Here is a 12857-nt window from a genome sequence, read left to right as displayed (position 1 = left end):
TACATTTACTAAAGCAAAAACTATGCAAGCAATGAATTACCAGACAATAAGGCAAATGAAAAGATTTAAGGAGGAGGAAGAGAGGGAGAGTGAGGGAGGAAGAGAGAGGGAGAGGGAGGGAGGGAGGGAGGGAGGTAGAGAGAGGGAGAGGGAGGGAGGAAGAGAGAGGGAGAGGGTGGGAGGAAGAGAGAGGGAGAGGGTGGGAGGAAGAGAGAGGGAGAGGGAGGAAAAGAGAGAGGGTGGGAGGAAGAGAGAGAGAGGGTGGGGAGAGGGGGGAGAAGAGAGAGAGAGGGTGTGGGAAGAGAGAGAACTTCCTTTATAACAAATTTTTAAATCTAAACTGGCAGAAAAAGTAGGTTCAAAATTATTTTTATATAAATTGGGTTTTATTTTTCATTGCAAAACATAAAATTCATCCATTGCCAGCTTCAGTACTTTCCCACCGAACACAAACAACAACATTATTATTAATGAAGTATACTTACAGGGTGACATAGGAGAAACTAATCTTGGCGCAAATGATTTCATTTCTTGCAACATAGATGCAACCCTCGATTCAGCAGTACGGGCTCCCCTGGAAGGGACCTTAAAACAAAGCGTAGTTTGCATCCTAAGATTCCAAGCATTTTGAACATTTTCCCTCTCCGCATGTAAATTTCTACCCTTATCATGATCAGGTTTAGAAATATTACTAGCACCATCACTACAACTGTCATCATAGCTCTTTTCTCCTTCTTCTTCTTCTTCTTCTTCTTCTTCTCCTTCTCCTTCTTCTCTTCCTCCTACTCCTAATCCTAATTCTCCTTCTTCTTCTTCTAATTCTTCTTCATCTCCTCTTCCTCCCCTTACCCTTCCTCTGTCTTCTTTTTCTCCTTTATCTCGCTCATTAGCTGATTGAACTTCTCCACAAACTGGCACTTCACTTGCTAACAAAATTGACATACTTTTTCCTGCAATGCAAGTATCCTTCACGTGAGGTGGAATGGTTTTGGAAGAATCAGTGTTAGCAAAAACAAGTTTTTCTGGCTGAATAAACTTACTTTGGTCTTCTTCCACACAATAATTTGAAGGAGGCATTTCAGCACTTGTAGGAGGCATTTCAGCACTTGCTGAATGGACTGCACCTTTAACTGGTGAAAAAATTGACCATCGTTGACTACAGTGAGGCTCAATCATTTGCGAGTCTGCACCAAAGGGCAAAGGCTCTATGTCATGATTCTCCATGCCCTGATCACGAGGTGACTGTTCTAAATTCTTAGAGTCATTTATTGCCACTTCATCCAAAAACTTATTCAAATCTGAGGTAAGCATTGATAAAGAAGTATTGACACCAATATCTCTAAGATTCTGAAAACTGTCTGTTGCACATGGAGTATGGAAGTCTCTTAGAATGTCACTTGTATTCACCGATTTGTCACAAACAGAAGTTTCCAGTGGAATTGATGGGGTAGCAGATTTTGAAGTGTTATTGCACCTTTTGTCACCAGCTGCACCTGAAAGTACAATACAATAAATGTTAACATTATAAAGCAGTCATGTTTGTAGCTTTTCTGGGTACAAACTTCACAGATTTATTCAAAAGCTAATAACAGTTTAAAGAAAAAATTAATTTGGTGCAGTGAAATATTTTTAAGATATAGTGGATGGTTTAATATTGAGAATTAATATTATTGGCATTGATATGAAATAAGAATGTAACTGCAAGTTCTTGCCCACCAGATGGTACAACCTGGTGGTGAGCTTCTTACTGCTTATGTACTGAGAACTTTACATTCAAAAACTCTGTAATCACAATGGATAATTTATGCACGACATAAAAAGCCTTTGGTTAACAAAAACAATTTTCAAAGGACAGCAAAATTTTAATATCAGGCTGAAACATCCTCGCTTTTTCATCTGCCTGTACATAAGAGTAAAAGTAAAAACGTGCGCCTTTATTAGTCCTCGTTTACTATGATTTAGTTTTGTGCATGTGTTTTAAGAAAAATCACTGAGGCGTTATCAATATCATCTTGAAATCTACATTCCAGGAATGGAAATAATAAATATTTATAATAAAACATTGAGCTCATATAAAGTGAAGCAGGGCAGAGTTTTGTGTCAATTTGAATAAAATCATATTTGGCCACAATTATAACAACTTATATCGACTTTGTACGAGACTTCTTCTGGTCAACTAACTTCCCGATTCTGGTGATGGTCTTCCCCTATATACTGTCTATTTTGGGTATTAGATGGCTACTGATGTCACACTCTGGGATGCCATTGGATAATTTGATGTAAAGACTGCCATGGAGGGGTGGATGGCTGTAGCAGCTTGTAGCCAGGGGAAGTGTTTTTCTGGAGCAACACATGTAGCTGCATGAAAGTTCTCTTGCAGCTGCTTGTCTATACTGTCAAAGCTGGGTTGTGTGGGGTTGCTGGCCAGCGAACATATGTAGTCCAATAGACTGGGATCACTGGCAGCCAAGTCAACAGTAACCTATAACTTTCCTACCTGTCCATGCTGTTACGGCATTTAAAATTTTCAATTCTCTTATTTTCTGCTGCTGCATGCACAAATGACACAGCAGCACACAAGGTTCTCAAACATTGAGAGTTACTTTGAAAATTCCTGCAAGTAAAGGCACAGAAAATCTGACAAAAAATAGATAGAATCCTGCAGTGTGCAAAGTGTCCAAAGAAATTTATTTCACTTGAAGAAAGAGTCACCCTAAGTGAACCCACGAACAAGAAAGACATTGAAGAAGTGCACATTTTCCATCACAATTTTTTCTCTACCAATTTCAGTTGTGACAAGCTTCACAGGAAGACTACATCAACAAAAATAAACAAACAATGAACACATAAGGTGAAACAAGTAAGTTGTCACGTTGATCAAGGTAAACATGTGGAACTACTTAAAAAAGCTGTAAAAGAGATGCAATATGCAATTCAACTTCCTCTTAGATAAACTGAAAACCACAGAGATAAAATATTTACAAAACCACATATAACAGACCATGATCTGATACCAGCAGAAAATTGACTTCATTATGATTAAACAGAATGATCATTTTATAAAAAACACCAACAACAATACACACCAGAATGATCATTAAGGTAGTAACACAAAGACTGACCTCTGCTGATATGAGTACGTGACAGAACCTATGCATATATGAGAAATTAAGACACCTCTACTCAGAGACCATATTTTAGTAATCAGTTTTTGTTATATACAAAAATAGTCAACCACTAATAAGATGTAGACTCTGAAGGTGTATCTGTAAAAGAACATAATGTTTACATTGTGTATACCGTTAACAGTATGAAGACATATAGCAGCCATAAGAAACAGTACAATGAAAAATATCTCCTAAAGAGCATCTCTTACACGTAATTATCTTCTGTAGATACACAAGAAAGAATACATCTTCCTACACTCCTGAATTATGTAGGTCATACAAACATCTCAGTCATTTATCCGCAAGACGGGTGTCGCGACTCTTGACGCGCGTCCGCACACATGTGCCAGCGCCATAGCAAAATTACACGAACTACAGTATGAATTGTTGCTACACAGGCATTATTCACCTGATATGGGTCCATCAGACTTCCACCTCTCCCCAAAACTGAACTTTTTCTTAGTGGACGAAGATTCACTTCAAACAAAGAATTGATAGCCGGAGTTGTCAATTATTTTGCAGGCCTGGAGAAAACTCATTTTCGAGATGCAATCAAGGCACTGGAACATCGTTGGACTGAGTGCATTAATCTACATGGAGACTACATTACAAAATAAAAAAGTTTCAGTAATGTAAGCACTTTAAAAAAAAAAAAATCCATTCCAAGAACTTTTCAAACCATCCTCGTACACAATGATACCACACTGTCACACCAATAAAAGCAGTTTATATAAGTTCTGTCAAGAGCACAATCATCTCATTTTATACATACATAGATAAAATTTCTTTATTCAGCGAGATGCCTACCATAATTTCCTCTTGACACAACTTCATAGTTTACATTTTATTGATGTGACAATACATCGTCATTGTGGATAACACAAATCGATTACTAACAGATGATCATTGCAATGTACAATACCTACATTTCCCATATACTAGGTGGCCAGAAACAGTCTAAAAGCTTGTAAGGATGTTACAGGGGATGTTGGCAGAGAAATAACTATTAAGAAAAACTTCAAAATCTTGCGCCATTTCCAAGTTATTTAGCACTGAAGTTAGCCCCAATCTGGCAGTTTCACATGCAAATTCAAGCACTTGCACGCACTAAAATGGTGTGATACATAGACATCTGTGGATCTCAGATATAACGCTTGTTGAAACGCTCATTACCAGTTAAAAAGTGCCCTTTTTTTTAAAGTGGTAAATTTAATGTAGGTGAGCAAAAGCTATGTTTGATCAGTAGGAGGAAGCCAAACAAGGAACATGTTTGGTGACACCAACAGGCAGAATGAATTTGCACAAGCAACAATGTGATTGGCTAACATCAATGCTAAATAACTCTTTAGTGCTCTAACATATTGAAATTTTTTCTTAACTATTTTTTCTCAGAACAACCTCCCCTATGATCTAACCATAAGAACACACAGACAATGATGGACACAATACCTTATTACATCGAGAAATAACTTGATATAAGGAGACACTTGCCATGGAGTGGCTACACTACCAGTCCGATAATCCTAGTCAGAATGTCAACGTGTAACAACTGCCCGGCCCGACTCTATAAAGCTGTCATCCACATGGAGGTTACGCTGTGTGCGCATTCATGAGTGGCAGCCTGCAAGACGGTTCTACTGTCTGCCGAGTTCTGTGACATGCCTCACAACTGCATGCCCAGATCTCAGATGTGGAATCTATGCGGATCAATACACCCTGCAACATACTTACAAGCTCTTCAGATTGTTTCTGACCACACTATGTATAAGTACTATGATGTACTACATACAAAGTTCAGTTATTTGTACTGTCTTACTTTAGTAAATTAAATTTGACGAAGTAACAATTTCTTCATATAAATTTTGTTACAAGCAGCTGTTGTCAATAAATGTTAAAATTTTGTTTGCAAGCAGTTGTTATCAATGAATGTTAATAAGGTTTCTATGACCTACATCATTCTGAACTGCAGGCAGATGTGAATATTACACAGGACAACGGTGGAAAAATGTTTTTGCTGAAAATGCCTTTTTCTTATGTTTTTAGAATGGGAACTCTAAATATGATACTTAAAAAACTGTATCACCCACCATTTCTTCACATTTTATGGTTGAATTTACTAAATTAAGAAATTTTTTAAAGAATTTAACATCCTTTATATAGTTAAAATAATTTTAAAAAAAGGAGGTGAAATGAATGTAGGTGACGTAGGCAGCACTTCTGAGAAACATTTGCTGGCAAAAAAAAAAGGTCGCTTCTATTTTTGTGTTAACAGACGTTGTTTTGTTTACTGTCAACCTAACCTCACTTTCCCATTTCCTGTACATGTGCTCCGTACAATGCCTAATCATGGTTGTAAAAACTCTGCTGACAGTTTTTATTATATTTGTGGTGAATTTGTGATTTTAAAAAAATTACCGATTTTGTGAAAAAGCTTTACCTATCATACTTTCGATCTAAACTTGGGCACCACATTAGGTATGTTGTGTGTGTGTTAAAGATAAGAGAAAATGGTCCAAAAAGCAGAAAAAAGCCTTTAGATTTGCTGTTCCTATGATATGGAGGGAGCCAAGAAATCATTCACACAATCGCTACTTTGCAGTGTTGATATTACTGGTCATAATTCAAAAAACAAGGAGGTAATAAGCTACCCTAACCTTCCGTCTGCCGTCTGACCAGTATGGCGTGGTGTACATTTGCCGGTTCCTGAACCACAAGATGATTTAAATTCTATTCCAACAAAAGCATTTTCTGATGTGCAATCTGATTTAGATGAACCATATGATGATGAATTCCTTCCTAATACAGAAAATCTAGAGCCCGAATTGTTTACTCAGACCAAGCTTAACAATTTGGTTTGGGATCTGGGCTTAACAAAAGAAAAAGCTGAATTGCTTGGCTCTAGATTAAAAGAAAAGAACTTATTGGCAGTAGAAACCTGCATATACGCGTACAGAAACGGAGAGCAGCAATTTTACAAGTTTCCAGAATGAGATTTTCACTCTGCAGCGGAGTGTGCACTGATATGAAACTTCCTGGCAGATTAAAACTGTGTGCCCGACCGAGACTCAAACTCGGGACCTTTGCCTTTCGCGGGCAAGTGCTCTACCATCTGAGCTACCGAAGCACGACTCACGCCCGGTACTCACAGCTTTACTTCTGCCAGTACCTCATCTCCTACCTTCCAAACTTTACAGAAGCTCTCCTGCTCAGTTGGTAGAGCGCTGGCCCGCGAAAGGCAAAGGTCCCGAGTTCGAGTCTTGGTCGGGCACACAGTTTTAATCTGCCAGGAAGTTTCAATTTTCCAAGTTTTTTCAACAAGAAGGTGATTTAGTGTACTGTTCAGACATTCCCCGTCTGATGAATGAGTTTGGTATTGAATACAAAAAGGAAGACTGGAGGCCGTTTATTGATTCATCCAAAACTAGTTTAAAGGCTGTTTTATCACACAATGGTAAAATGTATGCATCTATACCTGTTGGACATTCTGTACATATGAAAAAAGCTATGAAAACCTAGAAATAGTGCTAAATAAAATAGGCTATTCCACTCATGGTTGGATGATATGGCGATCTAAAAGTAACATGCATGCTCCTTGGTCAGCAAGGTGGGTTTACCAAATTTCCATGTGTCTTGTGTGAGTGGGACAGGAGGGCTAGGGATCAACACTGGTGCAGAAAGCACTGGCCTGTGCGGGAGTCTTTAGAACCTGGTGAGAAGAACATTCTACGCAAAAACCTTGCAGATCCAAAAATGTACTCCTACCACCTCTACATATAAAATTAGGCCTAATGAAACAGTTTGTAAAGGCTTTGCCTAAAGATGGACCATGTTTCAAGTATCTCTGCCAAAAGTTTCCACACCTTTCTGAAGCTAAACTAAAAGAAGGTGTCTTTGTCAGACCTGACATTAGAAAAGTTATGTTTGATGTTAACTTTGAATCCACAATGACCTTAAATGAGAAAGCAGCATGGGTATCATTCAAGCAAGTCGTTACAAAGTTCTTAGGACATGAAAAAGACCCAGAATATGAAACTTCCTGGCAGAATATGTTTCTATTATAGCCGCAATATTAAATAGGTTTAAAACTTTAGGATGTTTAATGAGCCTGAAAGTTCACTTTTTGAACAGTCACCTCGATTACTTCCCGGACAATATGGGAGATGTTAGTGAGGAGCAAAGAGAGCATTTTCACCAGAACATTAAAGTGATGGAAAAACTCTACCAAGGTCGCTGGAACACCAACATGATGGGGGACTATTGTTGGTCACTTCACCAAGAAGTTCAGCAAGCATCTCATTGCAGAAAACACTACACGAAAAGCTTCAACGAAAAAAGAGAAAGAAAATACAAACCAATTCCAGCTGACAAGTGAAACCTCTATTAACACATATCATTGTTTTAAGTAGCTTACTGCAAATACAAAGCATGCTTATGTTGTAAGAAAGTGTTTCATTAATTTCCCTGTTTACCGTGTAGTGTAGGATTTTTATACTATATAAAAAAAAGCATATTGCTCGAAAACTATCGGTGATACAAAAAAACTAAGGCTAGATTTGGATTCAGTTCATAAACAACGTTTTCAAAAAAAAAAATTTCTTTGCCCTGTGTTATCTATGTTTCTCATAAATTAATGCTGTCTTTTGAGTTTATCAGCGACTATGAATTAGTAATTTTTTTAGCTCTACATATAAAAAGAAAATGAGTAGGCTTAGTTTAAAGTTATTTGCTCATTGTCCTGTAAAACATTGCACCAGCCACAATGCAGCACCGCAGTGAATTCTGTTCTCAAATGTGGCGTAAGTTGGTAGGTGTTCATAAGCAGCTGGAAAATGCCCTGAGTACTGTCAAATGATTGGCAACTAGTAAGATTCAGTGTGTTGAGAGAGCTCTCCACAGCAGTTTACCAGAAATAACAAAGGTGCCTCAAGTACTATCCTCTCCTGCGGATCCTGTCTCCTCTGCGAGAAGTACAGGACCTGTCACAACTAATGCAGTTGAGTACCAAAATCCCCATAAGCAAACAATTTCAGTGTGCTGTGTTACACTGAAACTAAGACTGAGCCCCTGGGTCTTGCTTAACCTGTTGGGAAAGTAGTTGTGTTCAGTGTCAAAGGGAGGCAAACAAAAAAGAGTAGGGGTCTATTAATCATCAGCAGTTCAAACATATGGCCAATAATGGTACTTCTTAGGTAAATGCAGCAAGGGTCAGGAAGATACACTCAGTGTGTATGTGTGATGGCCTCATTCAACATGTTGAAGAGACCACTGAGAGAACAGGGTGTAACTAACTGCAGATTGTGGCACACACTGGAATAAACTTTGTCTGTCATCTGGTCAGCGAGGTCATGTTCAGATCATTCCAGCGACTGGCAGAGAAGACCGAGATAACAGCCCTGCTCATGGGGTTTCAATGAAGCTCACAATCTGCAGAATTGTCCCCAGAACTGATCTTGGCCCCCTGGTTCCGAGTTGAGTGGAAGGATTGAACCCAGACACCTCAAAAGTTCTATGACAAGCTTCCGCTCCTTGGATTAGCACCATAGAGTCCCCCTAAATGTCAGGTGTGCACACAGGAATTATTTTACATTGGGTGACTCTCCATCCAGCCCAGATAATGACAGATGTAGAAGCCCCAGAAGTACTAGTGGAAGATTCGAAGGAATGCCCCCCCCCCCCCCCCAAGTGATAATACTCAATTTTAATAGTTAAGTGCCAAAGCATTCACAACAAAGAGCCAGAGTTTGAAATACTCCTTAAAAGCAGTGAAGCTCACATAATAATAGGTACAGAAAGCAGTTTAAAACCTGCAGTGAGATTTTTTTGCAGCAAAATTTAAGCGTATATTGAAAGCATAAGCTAATGGGAAATGGAGGTGGTGAATTCATAGTATTAGACAGGAAATTCAAATCTACTGAGACAGAAATTAAAGCTGCTCATGGGATTGTTCAGTAAAACTCAGTATCAGGGATGGGCATAAAATTATAATTGAATTCTTCCAACAAGTAGAAAGATATACATATTCTGTAAAATCAGACAATGGAAACTCCAAGTAGAATACCATCAATATAGAAAAAGATAGATTACAACTTACCGTAAAGATAACACCCAAGTTGCAGACAGGCACTTTTAAAAGACACTTACGCATAAACTGTCAGCCACAGCCTTCGTTGGAAAAAGAGAAACACACACCATTCTTTAACACAAGCAAACACACCTCATGACTGCCAACTCTGGCAGTTCGGGCCTGAAGTGGCAGTGAACATCACTTCAGGCCCGAGCTGCCAGAGTTGGCGGTCATGTGTGTGTGACGTGTGTTTGCTTGTGTGAATAAATGGTGGGTGTTTCTCTTCTTCTGATGAAGACTGTGGCTAAGAGCTTATGTGTAAGTGCCTGTCTGCAACTCATTATGTTCAGTAAAGCAGATAAAGAAACCAGTAGTGTCATATCTGAAAGAGGAACTTGATACTTTCAGAACAGGGAAAGGAACATGTAGAGGAACTATGGCTCAAATTTAAAAGAATAGTTGACCATGTACTGGAAAGATATGTACCCAGTAAAACAGTCCACAGTGGGAAGAATTCTCCTTTGTATGCAGTTACTGCAAAGGAACTTCTAAAGAAATAGGTATAAAACAAGACTATAGACAGAGATGCTGTCAAGAAACAAATGTGTGAAGCCTTCAAAGACAACCCTAGCAGAATATGGTCCAACAATCTTTCACAAAACCCAAAGAAATTCTGCTTGCCTGTAAAGGCTTTTAGTGCCACCAAAGGTAGCATCCAGTACCTCAGTTATGAGACAGGAAACCAAACTGAGGGTAGCAAAGCATACGCAGAAATGTTTTACTCTGTTCTCAAATGTTCCTTCATAAAGGAAATCTCAGAAGTAATGCCCCAATTTAATCCTCATAGCACTGAACAGATGAATTACATCAGTATTAGCATCAGTGGGTTTTCATAGAGGTCACAGTTCGTAGTAATTGACGGAAAGTCATCGAGTAAAACAGAACTGATTTCTGGCGTTCCTCAAGGTAATGTTATAGGCCCTTTGCTGTTCTTTATCTATATAAACAATTTGGGAGACAATCTGAGCAGCCATCTTAGGTTGCTTGCAGATGACGCTGTCCTTTATCGACTAATAAAGTCATCTGAAGATCAAAACAAATTGCAAAACTATTAAAAAAAGATATCTGAATGCTGCGAAAATTGGCAGTTGACCATGAATAACGAAAAGTGTGAGGTCATCACCATGAGTGCTAAAAGGAATTTGTTTAGCTTCTGTTACATGATAAATCAGTCTAATCTGAAGGCCGTAAATTCAACTAAATACCTAGAAATTATAATTACAAACTACTTCAATTGGAAGAAACACATAGAAAATGTTGTGTGGAAGGCTAACCAAAGACTGCATTTTACTGGTAGGACACTTTGAAAATGTAACAGATCTACTAAGGAGACTGCCTACACTACGCTTGTCTGTCCTCTTTTAGAATACTGCTGCGTGGTGTGGGATCCTTACCAGATAGGACTGATGGAGTACATCGATAAAGTTCAAAGAAGGGCAGCACAGTTTAGATTGTCAAGAAATATGGGAGAGAATGTCACTAAAATGATACAGGATTTGTGCTGGACACCATTGAAAGAAAGGCATTTTTCGTTGTGATGGAATCTTCTCATAAAATTCTAATCACCGATTTTCTCCTGCGAATGTGAAAATATTTTGTGGACACCAACCTACATAAGGAGAAATGATCACCACAATAAAATAAGGAAAATCGGAGCTCGTACAGAAAGATATAGGTGTTTGTTCTTTCCGCGCTTTATACAAGATTGGAAAAATAGATAATTGTGAAGTTGGTTATGTGGTTTGATGAACCATCTGCCAGGCACTTAAATGTGATTTGCAAAGTATTGATGTAGATGTAGAAATAGCTGAAGTTGTTGAAATTGAACAAACTTCCAGGCCCGATGGAATTACTGTCGTACTCTATACTGAATTTGTGGCTGAGTTAGCCCCTCTTTTAACTACAATCGATCATAGATTCCTCAAACAAAAAACCACGTTTAAATGGTTGGAAGACAGCACATGTCACAGCTGTAGCCCAACAAGAAAGGTAGCAAAAGTGATCCACAAAACTAGGGTCCAATACCCTTGAGATCCATTTGTTGTAGAATCTCAGAACACATTCCAAGATCAAACATAACAAAGTATTTTAAACAGAATGCCCTCCTCTTCACCAACCAGCATGGATTCCGAAAATATCGCCACAGGAAATCTAACTCGCCCATTTCTCACATGACATACTGAAAGCGTAGAACGAGATAGTCATGTAGACGCAATATGCTTCGATTTCTGAAAACCATTCGACTCAAGTACAAACATATGGCGAATCAAGTGAAATTTGTGACTGGATTGAGGATTTTTTAGAATGACGACACAGCAAGTTATCCTGGGTGGAGAGTCAGCGACTGAAGTAAAAGTAACTTCAGATGTGATTTGCGAAGTATTGATGTAGATGTAGAAATAGCTGAAGTTGTTGAAATTGAACAAACTTCCAGGCCCGATGGAATTACTGTCGTACTCTATACTGAATTTGTGGCTGAGTTAGCCAAACTGGGACACTTGCTATTCATGTTATATATTAATGATATTGTGGACCACATTAATAAAAACCTCATACCTCTTGCAGATGATGCAGTTACCTACAGTACAGTAACAGCTAATTGAAGTTGCACAAACATGCAGTCAGACCTTGATAAGATTTCAAAGTGGCGCAAAGATTGACAACTTGCTTTAAATTATCATAAATGTAAAACTCTGCACCACACAGGAAAAAATTATTATGTTATGACTATAACCTCAAAATGATCAAAAATGTAAAACTCTGCACCACAAAGGACAAAAAAAATAGTATCTAATAACATTAATGAGTCACAGTTTGAATTGGTTAACCTAGATAAACTCCTGGGTGTAACATTTTGTAGGGATATGAAATGGAATCATCATATAGGATCAGTTGTGGGTCAAGCAAGTGGCAGACTTATGTTTATTTGTAGAATACTTGGGAAATGTATGCAAACTACAAAGGAGATTCCTCACAAATCAATTGTGTGCTCCTTCCTAGAATATTGCTCAAGTTTGTGGGACCTGCATCAAATATGACTAACAAGGGACATTCAAAATATACAGAGAAGACAGCATGAACGGTCACAGGTTTGTCTGGCCAATGAGAGGGTGTTACAGAGATGATGGAGAAACTTAACTGGCAGACTCCTGAAGATAAATGTCAACTATCCCAAGAAAGCCTACTTACAAAATTTCAAGAACTGGCTTTAAATGAGGACTCCGGCAATATACTGCAGTCCTCAACCCCTGCATATTACTCCCGTGGGGATTTTGACGACAATATTAGATTAATGACAGCACACATGGAGACATTTAAACAATCATTCTTCCCACACTCCATACAGGGATGGAACTGGAGGAGACACTACTAACTATTAGAAAGGGACTGTGCTCTGCCACACACTTTGCAACGATTTGCAGAGTATAGAGGTACATGTAGAGGTTGAAATGTCTTTGTAGGTAACACAAACTAATCACTAAAATGTGATCTTATTCACGGAAGCAGACAGTGTGAAAGACCACGCTGCCGAGCTCACATTTTTGGCTAAGGTTTGCAGACAACAA

At 38.5% G+C, this 12857-nt stretch overlaps 1 protein-coding gene across 3 annotated transcripts in view; it reads right to left on the bottom strand.

Annotated features, from left to right (window-relative positions):
• LOC126415972 (uncharacterized) overlaps window positions 1-12857 on the bottom strand; it is a 296810-nt gene that overhangs the window by 145781 nt on the left and 138172 nt on the right. For 2 of the 3 annotated variants that reach the window (XM_050083470.1, XM_050083471.1), the window contains one exon: window positions 486-1493. In XM_050083470.1, the coding sequence (XP_049939427.1) occupies window positions 486-1493 (1008 nt within the window). The remainder of the gene's footprint in view (window positions 1-485; window positions 1494-12857) is intronic. The other variant, XM_050083472.1, reaches the window with a different exon arrangement.

The sequence above is a fragment of the Schistocerca serialis genome, chromosome 1 (genome assembly GCF_023864345.2).
Source record: "Schistocerca serialis cubense isolate TAMUIC-IGC-003099 chromosome 1, iqSchSeri2.2, whole genome shotgun sequence".
In the NCBI taxonomy this organism is placed as follows: Eukaryota; Metazoa; Arthropoda; class Insecta; order Orthoptera; family Acrididae; genus Schistocerca; species Schistocerca serialis.
The sequence above is the reverse complement of the archived record's forward strand: the minus strand, read 5'-3'. Positions and strand labels throughout refer to the sequence as shown.